At 52.4% G+C, this 14,463-nt stretch overlaps 1 protein-coding gene across 5 annotated transcripts in view; it reads left to right on the top strand.

Annotated features, from left to right (window-relative positions):
- The window catches only part of ADAMTS14 (ADAM metallopeptidase with thrombospondin type 1 motif 14), a 77,607-nt gene that overhangs the window by 41,123 nt on the left and 22,021 nt on the right, over nt 1-14,463 (top strand). For 2 of the 5 annotated variants that reach the window (XM_006915545.3, XM_015592165.2), the window contains exons 5-10: nt 6,126-6,209; nt 6,945-7,092; nt 8,427-8,532; nt 10,281-10,424; nt 11,018-11,150; nt 12,254-12,367. In XM_006915545.3, the coding sequence (XP_006915607.1) occupies nt 6,126-6,209; nt 6,945-7,092; nt 8,427-8,532; nt 10,281-10,424; nt 11,018-11,150; nt 12,254-12,367 (729 nt within the window). Of the gene's footprint in view, nt 1-6,125; nt 6,210-6,944; nt 7,102-8,426; nt 8,533-10,280; nt 10,425-11,017; nt 11,151-12,253; nt 12,368-14,463 lie in introns of all 5 variants that reach the window. The other 3 variants (XM_015592164.2, XM_015592163.2, XM_015592167.2) reach the window with 2 other exon arrangements.

Raw genomic sequence — 14,463 nt, 5'->3', positions numbered from 1 at the left:
GCTTTCCCACACCATTTTCTTTTGTGGCATGTGAGTCTCCAAAGCAGCTCATCTTCCCTGCTCACTGGATGGGTACATCCTGCTCTCTCTTTTTCGCCCTTTCTCTTTTGTTTCTCCTTAAAAAACTATCCACTGCTTTTAGGGCACTCAGAGACCCCTAAGGCTAAAAACAAAAAAAAAATCACTTACTTTAAGGCAGTGAATCTTAACCAGGAACAATTCCCCACCACCACTCCAGGGGACATTTGGGAAGGTTTGGAGAGGTTTTTTGGTTATCATAGCTGGAGAGGGTGGGTGCTACTGGCATCTTGGTTAGGGGAGTCCAGGGTTGCTGCCAACCATTCTACAGTGCGCAGGTCGGCCTGCAATAGGGAATCATCAACGTCAAAGTGTTCCTCCTGGCCAGGTTGAAAACCTCGCCCTAAGGTATTAGCTCCAGTTGCCACACACAGGTATTTACATTCGCAGAGCAAGCCCCCTGGGTAGAGGATAATGTCTAATTACAGAAAGGTGTGTATTGGGATTCCTGGCAGGAGAGACATAATAATAATGCGTACCCCTCATGCGCGAAGAGAGCCTTACAGTTCACAAAGCTCTTTTGTAGCCAGCATCTCACCAGACATTTTGGTCAGACTCCAAATTCTTATTCCTGGGGCGATCTAAGGGACTGTTCCTCAGCTCCCAAAGTGGGAAGTAGAAGTTCTAAACTAACAGATGCCACTAATTGACATTTGCTCACCTTCTGTCCTCAGGCCTTTGCAAGGTTTGTGTGCCCACTCTCAGAAGAGGAGAGTCGGGCTCAGAGGGGTGACATTACACAGCAAAGCTCGAGTCTTTCCAGACCTCCATGCTGCAGCTCTTTATGCCCAGGCAGGCCGACCTGGGACATCAGGCTGTTCCATAACTTCTTCACATTCAGAATATTACTCGTCCAAGTCACTTTCAGCTTTTCTGCACAGTATTGTACCCTGTGCCATCAGGAGCATGGGTGATGCTGTGGGAGTGCTCCACTCTTATCTCTGGGATTTGTCCCCACCACGGACACCCATCGTGCAAGCTTCGATGTGGATGCCTTTGCGATCTTACCGGAAAATGGCAATGGAGGTTTTTAGACAACAGGACTCATGTTCCTTTTTCAGATAGTCCCTAAGCGACTCATTTTCTGAAATGTTAAGGGGTTGCGGTTGTCCTATGAAGCCACCAGGAACAACAACAGGTCTTGCTTGCATAGGGAGTGACAACACACCGTAACTGTCACCTGGTCTACTGTGACTATAAACAGTAGGAAAAAGAGAGTGTCTAAGACTCATGAAATGGGTCAGGTACCTGGGTGTTAGAGCACCTGGACTGCAGTCACCACATGCCCTGTTATCAGAAGCGTCAGGGCTGGGGAAAGAGAAGGGCTGGTCCCAGGTCCCGGGACTGAGAAAGGGCAGGGGAGGTCATTATGGCCATTCTCCTGCCTGCATGCTGTGCTGTCCTCATTCTGTCCATGTCCAGAGGCAGTGAGTGACTGGAGAGGGCACATGAACAGAAGCTGGGCTTGAACTCCGACTGTGGTTGCTGCCCTTAGGTAGCTCCTCCATCACTTTGGGCCATTTTTCTCACCATGAGAATAAAGATAATGGACTGTGCTCCTTGGAGCAACTTGGAGGAATGACTGACTCTGGAACTGGGATGGGGCATGTCCAAGATGAGCATCTTGTAGTGACAGGAAGTAAGGAAGTGCTCAAAAAACCCCAAAATCCCAAACCAAAAAATGATGGAGCACGTTGAAGGGATGCAAGAACCAACTGAAAACACCCAGTGGCCAAAGCTGGGACAATTTGATCAACAAAATAAATAATGGAACATTGAATTGTAATCCAGAATGTAAAATAAATATCCACGAGTCCAAACTGATAAATAAATCTCTGAATAAATAAATGGGTAGGGGAGAAGGAACAAATCTTCTGTGCAGAAGCATTCCAAATAATTGGTGGAGATACTCTCCCCTCTAGGAGGTAGATTTCAACTCCCCATTCCTGAAGTGTGGGTAGTGCATAGTGACTTTCTGTTGCCAACTGATGCTGTGGTTAGCTGAGACAGGCTCAGGTGTTCAGGGTATTTGAAGGGCTCAGGTGACCAGGGTCCCCGAAGCCTTCCCTTTCTGAGTAGTAAAGTCCTTCATCTTCTCTCCTAGACCAGAGAAAGCCCACCGCAGGCAGCCTGCCACAGAAGCTGGTTCTAGAGAGCAGCTGTGTGTAGTGGCTGAGTCATAGAGATCTGAGTTTAGATCCTGACCCTTCACTTTCTAGCTGGGTGACCTTAGGCAAATTACTTAACCTCTCTGAGTCTTGGATTTCTCATCTATGAAAAGGGAATAATTCCTTTCTCCATAAGGTTATCGGGAGATGGTATGAAAGCCCTCGGCACAGCAGAAACAGCAAAACCTGGCACATAGTAGGTGTTCAGTGAATAGCAGCTTATCCTTTCAATCCCAGGCTCTCTAGCTATCTGCTTCCTTTCCCTGTTTTGTCTCCCCTTGGCCAGAAAGAGTCTTGACCTTTGCTTGTTTTTCTGGTACATAGCCAGTGGCCATCCCAAGCCAACATGTGATGCTTAACCAAAACCTGGGAGCCTTAGCAGACAACCTTGAACTTGGCTGAGGCGCAGCAGCAGGGAGATCAGACACACGGTTCTTTTCTGCTCTGTGAGTGCATCGAGGCTGTTATGCTTGTGCCCACTGCCATGGGAAGCAGTTCCTGTTCCCCCTGAGCTGCCTCACTGGCCTTACCTCTGGCATTTGGGAGGCAAACGTAGAGGGCAAAGGCTGTCAGAGCCAGGCCTTGGGTGCACAGACAGGCTGGAACCTGTCAGGGTGCTGCCTGTATTTGTGTTCCAGAGGGCTGGGGTCCTGGGCCTCTCAGGTAGCCGTACTTTTTGGCTGCGGCTTCAGCATGGGCTTGGGGCTATGGGTGGAACCCATGTGCCAGGAGATCTGCACAGTTCTGGCTGAACATGGCAACCTTGACTAGCCTCCTCCGTGGCCTGTGCAAAGTCTCAGGGCGGCAGCTTCAACGGAATCAAAGCCCTGAGGTCCCTACTCAAGGACTAAGTCTGAGAGGGGTGTGTGCAGATGAATGTACCAGGGCTCCAGAGATGGCCTGGACCAGGGGACTCGGAATGGCAGGGCCAACCCTACCTATTTAAAAATGGGGCAAAAGCGGGTAAAATCCAACTGCTTTATTTTTATTATCCTTATTTAGTATAAGAAAAGACCATTGCTGAACCCTGTTTTGTCTCCCCTATTCATTGGTTCTTGGACCTTAGGCCTCCTTTTGGGGATAATTTTCCGTCTTTCTTTCCTGCAGATCATTTAGTGAGGTTTGTGTAACTGTCTCAGTTTTTGTTTATTTGATGATACCTTGATTTCATCACAGTTCTTAGAAGATGGTTTGCTAGGTCTAGGATTCTAGGTTGACAGTTTCTTTAGGTTGACAGTCTAGGATTCTAGGTTGACAGATGGTGTTACTTCATTGTCTCCCTTTATTTCTGTTGAAAACCTACTCCCAGCCCATGATCCTTCCCAATCTGGCTTCTGTTGTGCTGCCTGTAAGATTTTCTCTTTGACTGGTGTGAGCTTGGAGAGAATTCCCGAGAAACTAGTCACCTTCTGTCTCCAGGAATGGAGCAGATGTGCTCAATAAAACTTAAGAGGAAGACTGAGGCCAGTGGAGGAGGTAGATGGGAAGGCTGAATGGGGTTCACAGCACGGAGAGCACCCCATTACCGGGAGCGTGTGAGCATGAGCTGGGAAGAAATTCCCTGTCACATGGGGGTTGGCCTCAGTTACCTTGATTGCCAGTGACGCTGGGGCTCTTTTAGTGGCTCCACATGGCTTCTGCCTTCATCTCCCCTGCACCAGGCCTCTCTGCTCATCTCCTCCGAAGGGCCTATTACCTTCTCAATCCGGGATCATTTCAGCTCTTCCAGCAAGACCACCCCAATCCCTGCTGGCCACATTCCACCATCTTCTGTTGCCCCAGCTCCTGGGGTGTGGCACGAGTCTGTGCTGCAGAGCTCAGTATATCAGTTGCCGGAAGCCTTTGGTCTCAGGTTATCTCAGAGTGCTGAGTGGTTTCTGCAGATGGCATGTCCTTTTCTGTTTGCTCAGGATTCACATTTAGGCCAGTTACCTGGGAGTGAGAAGTGGCATCAGAAGACCCCACTCAATCCCCTACCAGTGTTGGAAACTCAGGTTCCGATTCTATCTCCTACTCAGAGAGAGGCAGCCCCCTCCCCATTCCCACAGTGAGGACTCCCAGTGTGCCAGGGTAGAACTGGCAACCATTGGAGCAGAATCACTCATTGGAGTCCTTGATGGGTGGATTTGGCTTACTGAGTGTGGGGACAGAGTGAGTAACATGGTAAGATTCAAGCAGCACTTTGCCTGGTCCATTTTAGAGAGAGACAAAGGCAAGAAGGCTATGGCCCTGACTACTTCCAAACGCCAGAGGCCCTGCAGGTACTCCCCTCCCCGACTCAGGGTATCCCAGTGACCACTCTCTTTCTCTGCCCCTGGGCAACTGGTGGGTTTACATGTGTATACCAGGGGCACAGATGTGGATGTGTAGAGCCTGTATCGCTCATGACCCCATCCTTGGCCTGCATGTCAGGGATGTCTGTGACACTGAGCCCACCCCCCAGGCGGAAGGAAGGCCTTGTTCTGGTGTTAGAGGGGCTGAAATGTCTGGGTTATTTAAGAGTCATTTCATGCAGATCGATGATCATTTCTGCGGATCAGCGAAGAATCTGTAGGTTGGAATTCTGTTAGGGAGAAAATGTGGACCCCCACAATCCTCTACTCGGCAGTTCTAGAATAAGTCTAAAGCATGTGGGTTGAAAAGGGCATCATCTCTGTATGCATTGAGCACTTTGCTCCCATGATGTCTTTGCTTCTGCTGGGGTGGAGAGGAGGGTGGAAGGAAGTGCCACCACCCAGTGGACTTCCTGTCATTCCCTGTGTTGGAGTTTCGTGGGGACCTGCTGTCCCACAATGGGCACCGGTCTTTGGTCTAAGTTGGGTCCAGACATGGATGCCAAGCAGACCCTGGTGGAAGCCTGATGCTGGCTGCTCTTTGGTCGGCACCCTCATGAGCTGGGGCAGCTGCCAGTTGTGGGCACTGGAAGAGTGGGCGGGAGCTCGCCGTGCATGCAGCTTCTGCTGCCGTAGCTCTGTGCCCATAGGCTGGCTCTGTCCTTGGCTGGCTAGGAGGGGTGTGTTGGCACAGGAGAAGCCTCCAGTCCCCCTCCTGGCCTTTTCCTTCCCAAGGAACTCTTACATACAGGGTTGGCTTCACTGTTCCTCTCCATTTGGTGGACAGCAATCCCTTTGTGGGTTGTAGGCTGGTTACTTTGCTCATGAGCTGAAGGCCATGGAGAGATGGAAGTAGTGAAAACAGGGGAATACATTCTTCGATGAACTGTGCAAGGACTGTCCCACAGGTACTTGGGCTATGGGAGAAGGGACCTATCTAATGCAATGCTCCTCAAACCTAACTGTGCCTAAGAAGCCCTGGAGATCTTGTTCAAATGCAGACTTTGACTTGGGAGGTGGGCCTGAGGCTGTGCATTTCTAATGAGCTCCCAGGTGGTGGTGATGCTGCAGGTTCAAGGTCCTGGAGCACTTCCTGAGGATTTGCCCTAGAGGAGGAGTCCCCAGGCACTACAGGGCAGACAGATGACTGCAGTGGCAATTGGGGAGGTACTCAAGAATGTGAGGATGAGCAGCCCAACTGAGGTGACATTTCCGGAAGGACTCTTCAGAGTTGTGGAAAGATGACAGTCCTTATCAGAGTGGCTGAGTTTGAGACCAGGCCCCTCTCAACTTGCCTTTGTGGAGAGAGCTTAGGGTTGGAATTAGGCAGGCCAGGATTTGGATCCCAGCTGTGCAGCTCATTAGCTTTATGGTTTTTGGCAGGTCATTTTGCCTCTCTCTACCTCAGTTTCTTCATCTGTTAAGTAAGGATAAGAATGCCTGCCTGATAAGGCCATGGTGAGGATGAAATGGCCCATTACCTGTTACTTAGTAGGCCCATAATGAATGTTTGCGGCCCTGAAACTGTGCTATTCTCTGTTTGCAGGTGAATGAGATTTACCATGACGAGTCCCTGGGAGCCCACATAAACATTGCCCTTGTCCGCTTGATTATGGTCGGCTACCGACAGGTAAACACCCTTTGTTAGCAGGCAGGATTTGGAGGGAGAAGGGCTAAGTGGCCAGTGCATTGGACTTGGCTGCGGTGAGACAGCCTCTAGGGAGCATTTGGTGTCCAGAATCAGAACTCTGAGACTATTAAAATTGAGGCTTCAGTGGCAGAGGCATTTGGGGATAGTAAACAGAGACTTCTGGGTTCCCTCCAATGTGCTACATGGACAACCCTATACCCTTACAGCTGAGGTCCCTCTTCTCAGGAATCGATGGGAAAGTGGGGCTTACAGAGGGGCAGCGACCAAAACAAGTCCATCTGTGATTGGGCCCTGGGGCCCTGGGGCCCTGGGCTCTGCCATCTTAGACCAGTCGCTTATTTTCCCCAGAAGGGGGATAACAACAGAACTTTTCTCCAGAGGCTATTGTGAAGATTAAATGAGACAACAAACATATAGTGTATAGAAAATACTCAGAACCACACCTGCCTGTGGGTTAGTTGAGGGATTAGAGATAACGTGTGTTAAGTTCTCAGCAGACAAGTGTCCCTCGCACAAGGCTTGGTGCGTGAACATTGCATGAAGTGGGAGGGCTGCGTGCCAGTAGCAGCTGGAGTCCGTGACCTTGGGATAGGCACTGCAGTCCCATGGGCCTCAATGTTCTCCTCTGCCAGTGGGAGGGAAGCCCTGGGTGCCCGCTGCGGTCTGGGGGCTCCGACCGACTGCTCCACTGTTGATGCTCTTCGGCCCCCACAGTCCCTGAGCCTGATTGAACGTGGGAACCCCTCTCGCAGCCTGGAGCAGGTGTGTCGCTGGGCGCACACTCAGCAGCGCCAGGACCCCGGCCATGCAGAGCACCACGACCACGTTGTCTTCCTCACCCGGCAGGACTTTGGGCCCTCAGGTATGCAAGGTACTGTATTTGCCGTGGCCAGGTATGTGCAGCTGCAGGGCAGAGGCTAAGACTCAGGGCTGGGGTGCTCTGGGGCTACCCCAGAGAGGCCGGGAAGTCAAGTTCCCTGTTAGTAAAGAGGTCCATGGGACTTTGGGGACAGAACCTGGATGGACAGGTGGACAAGTTTGTAGTGATTTCTTAGAGACCAAGAGAAGCAAAGGGTCCGCACTGTGATCTCTGCCGTCTTGGTTGAGCCTGCAGGTAGCTCTGTGCTTGCCATCCCGGAGCCTGGCTGCCTGAAGAGCCTCAGTGTTCTTCAAGTTACCTTTTCCTGCACCGCATTCATTTGCCCTCATTGCAAGCCAGGTGGCACCTGGTGGGCTCGTGTGGACTTTGGAAAGGAAGTCCATGTTCTACTTGGAGCTCCACGCCTCTCTAGCCCAGTGGTCCTAGCTTACTTCATCTCCCTGGGTTCTCCCAACTATCGATTGAGGAAAATGATAGTGTTTGCCTTCCTCCATTCCAGGGCTGCTAAAATGGCTGAGGGGGTACATGAAATGTCTGTGACAGCGTATGACCGTAAACACTCCGCAAACACATGAAGCTTTGGCCACCCTGAGGCCTCGCACAGCCATCTCTGTACCTTTGCCCATGTTCTCCCCACAATGTGTCCTGTCCCCCACCTCTGGAGATTTGTCTCACCTGTCCTCTAGGCCCAGCTCTATGTCCCCCGTAAGTCATTCCCTGGTCCCCCTCAATCCCGTCAGTTGAAACCATCCTCTTCCTCCAGATCATCCCTGCGCTCCCCTCTGTGCTCCTTGAACTCGGGCCCTGCACGCCACACCTAAGCTGACCTCTAACCCCAAGTCGCTCTGCTATGCCATCTGTTTCTTAATGTGCGGGTTTGTGGCAGGGAAATGCTGGGAGTTTGGAACTGATTTTCCTATTTTTTCCGTAGTATCTAATACAGTGCCACCCATACCTTCCTATAAGATAAGTTTGTTTGGTGACTGACCAACTGACTGGCTGGCTGGAGGGATGTGGTGTGGAAGCGGGGTGTGTGCAGGCTCAGGGTCTGTCTGGAAACCCCACTGCCTGGTTTGGAGGAGGGACCAACAGGTCCAGGGAGGCTATAGGCCTAGAGGGAAGCCGTACAGCCTTAGGATGTGGCCTAGGTTGCTCTGCTGTGGGTGGGACCTTGCAAGGATCCTTCTTCCTCCAGGGACCCTCTAGCAGTGACCAGGTCAGGATGTGCCCAGGTCAGGCTGTTAGGCACAGACCACATCATGTCCTGTTTAACTTGTGCATGACTTATCTCTCTGCCCTCTGTCTCTTTTTTTTAGGGTACGCACCTGTCACTGGCATGTGCCATCCCCTGAGAAGCTGTGCCCTCAACCATGAAGATGGCTTCTCCTCAGCCTTTGTAGTGGCCCATGAGACGGGTCATGTGTAAGTGGCAGCAAGAGGGTGGGCTGTGCCATGAGCTCCAAGGAGGTCTGTAAGTGTGGGAGGCTTTGCCCCAGATCGGGCTCCAGTCCCAGTGTCTTAGGAGATGCCAGAGGATCTGCCCACATAGCGAGGCCCTGCCATGATGGGGAGGGATACCAGGGGCCTGGACAGCAATTCTGGGCCTGACTTGGACCCATCCCCCATATCCCACGGCCAAGGGAGACCAAATGTGGCCCTGCCTTTCCGTAAGTCAATGGCAGTGTACAATAATAGGCAGTGATCAGCTGTCTGGGTGGTCTCTATCCCTCTGTCCTACCCATACCGCAAGGACCTTCTGAGACCTGTTCCAGCCCACCTGGTACTCAGCACACACTGGATGGCTGGCCTAAGCCCATCATAAATAGATGCACTTGGACTCAGGCCACTGGCCAGGCTGGCAGCTGGCTTGCTTGATCTTTGGCCTGGATTTCATTTATTCATTCAATCAGTATTTCTTGAGTACTGTGCACCAGGCCCAGTTCTAGGAATGGGGCTGCAGTGAAGAACAGAACAGAGAGCACATAAGAAGCTGCATGCTGAGAGAAAGCCAATAAGCCTCTATCCAATATGTCAGATGGTGATGTGCACCTGCCACCGTCATGCCTCCCAGCCTTGTCTGTCCATAGGGGCAGAGCTGAGGGACACGCTGTCCAGCCCACACACAGAATGAGGCTGTTATCTGTAGTCCGAGGGACCTGGGAAGGAGAGGAGTGGGCCAGCCCCAGAGTGGGGTCAGCAGGCCACATTCTCTGTGCCCCTCTCTGCATCAGCCCTGTCAGCTCAAGAGTCCCGTGTGGATTTCATCCCAGCTCTGCCCCTCACCGGTCAGGCGGCACCTCCTCTCTAGGCCTTGTCTTCCTCATCTGCAGCATAGAGGCTGATATCAGGGCTGCCTCTGAGATCCCCTCCTGCCCTCGAAGCCGATGGTTCCACACATTCTTGAGCCAGGAGTCTGCCTTTCTGTTTGTGGCGGGCAGGGGATGTCCACTCTTCACTGAGTGGTGGCCCTTCCCTGCGGAGAGACGAGGTCAAGCTTAGAAGCCTATGTGTCCACCCAGAGGTCAAGGCCAGATGCGGCCACCCGGAAGTATTTAAGAATTTAGAATCTTTGGGCTTTGACATTAAATATCAAGTATAAAGAGCAGACTTTAAAATTTAAACTATCACTGTGGTAGATGCATACTACATGCCAAATATCAAGGGGTCTGGGAGAAGCTTAAGAGGCCGGCTCAGCAAATGAGGTTGAACTGAACTGAATGAGACCCTGCCTCACTGGGAAGACAGCTCATTGCATGCGAGTTGTTAATGGTGATAGAGGTGGCTCCTGCTATGGGAGGTCAGCACAGAAGCCAAGTGGCCAGGGAGGGTGTCCCGGGGCGGGGAGTGGGGCTGGAACTGTCCTCGGAAGCTATTAGGATGTGGATGGGGCTTGAGGCGGGGGCAGGGTGTCTGGGAGTAGAGATAACAGGGGTAAAGGCTTTGAGGTCAGGGCAGAATGAGTCCAGCTCTGCTGAAGGGCAGAGTGGGGTTTCGGCTTTCATCCAGAGGCGTGGCCTTCTGCACGGCATGGTGGGGAAACTGCGGCCAGGAGGCGGTCTGAAGCACGGTCAGGGCAGAGTCTCCCATTTCTGGCCCACCTCTTGTCTTCCCAGAAGTGGGCTCCCTGGGCATGACTCTGCACTCCCCTCTGTCGTCCCCCAACCCTCTAGGCTCGGCATGGAGCATGACGGTCAGGGGAACGGCTGTGCAGATGAGACCAGCCTGGGCAGCGTCATGGCGCCTCTGGTGCAGGCTGCCTTCCACCGCTTCCACTGGTCCCGCTGCAGCAAGTTGGAACTCAGCCGCTACCTCCCGTAGGTCACCTCTGCCTTTAGGGCCCACGCAGTCTGCCACTTCATCTCCCCCGAGTCATCCGCCCTCCCAACACCATCCCTCCCCTGACACACACTCAATTCCATGCTTTGCTGGTCAGCACAAGTGTTAGACTTGGGAGCGCAATGCTGAGAATGGGTACAGAGTGTATTTGGGTGAGGCAGGTGCAGACAAGACACTGACCTCACCCAGCCCCTAGCCAGGGCCCCGCGTCCCGTGTTCTGCATGGCAGGCTGACTTTTCTTCTACCTTCAGTGCAATGAGCCCTTAACTTGTCCGTGAATCAACCCTTAATCTTGACTATAGTGTGTCCCTCTAACATGGGCAAAACTTGCCCTGTAAGATAGCTACAAGCTGAACTCCTAACCCCCAGCCCTGGGTGCCCTTGCTTTGGAGCCCCCCAGACACAGTTGCCGGTGGACGTGAGGTCCTGTTCAAGAGGGGTTTCAGGGCAGCCACCCTCCCAGGAAGACCAGCACAGAGCTGCAGGGCGGATTCCTGCAGGCCTTCCTTGCTAGTTAAACCTTGGGAATTCAAGCTTCAGCCTGTCTCACCTCCCTGTCTCCACTGGCAGCTCCTACAACTGCCTCCTTGACGACCCCTTTGCGCCTTCCTGGCCCCAGCCCCCAGAGCTGCCTGGCATCGACTACTCAATGGACGAGCAGTGCCGCTTTGACTTTGGCACTGGGTACCACACCTGCTCCACGGTGAGTTCCCATCGGCCTCTGCCAGCTGGGTTCCAGTGCCATATCCTTCTGTAACCCAGGCTGGTCATTCACAGAGCACCTTTGGCCCAGCCAGGCTGATGGTCTAGAGATGGGCCCGCAGGCTGGATGCCATCAGGGGCATACATGGTGACCGAGTCCAGGCTTTGCCACCTTCTACATATTGCCCCACCCAGGCCCACCTGTTAGGGTGGGCACTTGGCAGTGGCTGAAGAATATTTTAGCCCTGAGAAAGAGGGGAACAGCTGCTAACCAGGGCCTTGGCACAGGCTCAGAGAAGGGGACATCCCAGGGCAGGGCGCTTTCCAGGGGGCCAGAGCTTGGTGACGTGAGTGCTTCAAACCCCCATCCAGATTTGCAGCCCCTTCCTCAGCTCTGCAGGACCAGGAGACCCTGTGCACGGTCACCTTCCACACCGCCCAGGCCACACTGGGACACGTGGTCTCTGCTTTAGGGGTAGAAAAAGAACCTGGGATATGGGATTTCAGTGCCCAAATGCTGTATTTGTAAGGACAGTTGTCTAGCTACCAGGGGCTGATAGGACAGAAAAGAAAATTGAGGGCTTCTTGTACAATCTGAAACATAATTACTAACCTATGTCATGGCTGGGTGAGATTGGAGGGAGATGGGAGTCCTGACCTTGTCTGGGTGCTGTGGGGTCTCGGCCGGACCAGCAGCTCCCTTGATGCCCCCTACATGCAAAGTCTCAGGGGCATCAAGGGTCTTAGCCTCCCTACAGCCTCAAACCTTAGTCCTTACTCAGTGACAAAATGGCTTCTGCAAAAGCAGGGACGGAGGCCTGGGGAATGAGAAAAGAGGAGGATGGGCTATGGCTGGCCCCTTCTTCTTGGTGCCCTGTTGGAGAGAGGAGGCATCACTGGAGGCCACTGGCACTTGGGGTAGGGTCAAGCTTGGGGGTGCAAAGGGCTCTGGCTGGACTGGCCCCTCTCACTTCCCTTGCAGCATTTGGGGCCCAGCTTCCACTACTTCCTCCTCTCTCTCTGTCACTGTCCGTTGCCCCCTAGACACCACGTCAGAGTTGGAGAGCTAATCAGCCCAGTGACCCTGTTCCCCTTGCCATGCAGTTCACGACCTTTGAACCCTGCAAGCAGCTGTGGTGCAGCCACCCTGATAACCCATACTTCTGCAAGACCAAGAAGGGGCCCCCACTGGACGGGACTGAATGTGCACCAGGAAAGGTACCTGTGGAACTGGGGTCTGCAGCAGGAGTGACCTTCCTGGGGAACCTCTGCCTCCCCTCCAAGTGTGTAATGAATGTGTGTGGGGGGGTGTCGCTACAGGACAGATGTGAGCCCCATGTGCATGGAGGCCTCACATGAACTCACACACACTCACACCTTTTTTTCTCTCCCACATCTTAGCCTTTGCTTCTACAGTTTGCAGAGTGCCTCATTACCTCCTAGCCCATCTGGCCGACGCTTACTCTCATTTCGCAGATGAGGAGAGTGTGGTCCAGGCAGGTGAAGGAACTTGTGGAGGTTACATGGGAGTAATTGGCAGAGAAGGGATGAAGGGAGGGCTCCAGGTGTTCTGCCTACTGCCTCCCCTCCACATGCTGTTTCTCCTACACACATGTTCTTCCCCTGTAAGCCTGACTTTTCACATATCTTCCTGGTGTGTGTTCGCTTCCTCACGCATGTGTGGGCCAGGGCTTCCTTTGTCAGTGAGACCTTGTGGTCAAGTGTGAGAGCTCTGAGCAGGGGTTTGAAACCTACTTCTGCTCTATTGCTGGCCCTGCTCTGATAGCTGTGTGGTGACCTTGGACCATTCATTGAACTTGTCCTGCTGACCCCTGATCAGACATCCTTCTCACCCCTCAGGTGGTTCTGAAGTTACTGAGTCATGTCAAAACAAATGAGAGAGCTTGGAAGAAGCAGGATGTTAAGAGAGGCGTGATGATTACTCAGCTTTAGCTGTGAGCTTAGCCACAGGGGACCTGCCCCCACCAGCCTGTCCTCTGCCCTCACCAGGCTCCTCTCACCCACTTCTGTGAATGGTCTGTTCCTTCACAAATGGATAGGGCTTCCTGTGGCCTTGTTCAGGCCCACTGGGCTCCAAACCTGGCAGGCTATCGTTCTGGAGATTGAGTATGCCCCTTCCATGTGTTATCAGAGTTCCAGGCCCTCTCCTGTCACAATTTCACATAACAGTTCATCAGTGGCTCTCAATTTTGGCCACATATTAGAACCATCTGGGGAGCTTCAAAAGTCCCCACCCCTAGAACAGGGAGTGACTGCATATGGGGGTGAGCTATCTCTTTGGAGAGATGGAAAATATTCTAAAATTGGATTGTGGTGACAGTTGCATGGCACTGTAACTTTATGAAAAAATCATTGAATACTACACTTGAAATGAGTGGATTTTATGGTATGTAAAGTATATCTCTCATTACAGCTTCTTTAAGAAATTCCTTCCCCTAGAGATTCTGACTCAGTTGGTCTGGGGTGACGCCAAGGAATCTAGAGTTTTAAAAGTTCCCCAAGTGACTGCAAGGCTGAGAACCACTGCATTATCTCTTGAAAAAGACCTGGAGAGCTTTGCTGTATTTCTTTCCTGTTGCCCTATAGGACAGAGGAAGGGAGTTAACTTTGATTGAGCCCCACTTCGTGCCTGGCCCTGGGCTAAGGCCTTCGCAGGCGTTATTGCCTTCAGTTCTTAGAACAGCCCCATTTAACAGGTGAGTAAACTGAGGCTCAGCAAGGTGAAGTTATGCCAAAGCCACACACAGCTAGGAATGACCGAGCTGGGATTCAGACCCAGGCCTTTTGGACTCGATGCATGGACGGGCCTCCCAGTGGGGCTGGCTTGCCTCCATGAACACATCTGCTTGTGGCCCCTAGATGGTAATTTCAAGGTACAGAGCCAAGATCAACTCTAGATAGTGTGGGAAGATTGTGTCTTCTCTCCCCTATCAGTCCTTTATTTCTACTGGGGTGGTGAACAAATAAACACAGAGTTATCACCATCATTGATAATACTTTCTGCCATTTCCGGAGGCCTGTGTGTGCCAGGTGTTACCTCACTGAATGCTCTTAGCAGCCCTGTGCTAGTATCCACATTGTTCAGTTAAAGAATAGGCTCAGAGGAGGGAGCTCTTTGTTGAAGGTCACTCAACTCAGGCCAAGGCTGGGATTCTGTGTAACCCGAGGCTTGTGCTCTTACTATCCCTTTCTTTGGGCTCATCCGTGGTGCCCGCCAGCTATGACCTGTGCCTGGCTGGACACCCTCCATGGCAGGCTAGGAGGCTGTGGCCCCAGGGTGACTTCACGCCTTC

Source organism: Pteropus alecto, unplaced genomic scaffold, assembly GCF_000325575.1.
Source record: "Pteropus alecto unplaced genomic scaffold, ASM32557v1 scaffold155, whole genome shotgun sequence".
NCBI lineage: Eukaryota > Metazoa > Chordata > Mammalia > Chiroptera > Pteropodidae > Pteropus > Pteropus alecto.
The sequence above is the reverse complement of the archived record's forward strand: the minus strand, read 5'-3'. Positions and strand labels throughout refer to the sequence as shown.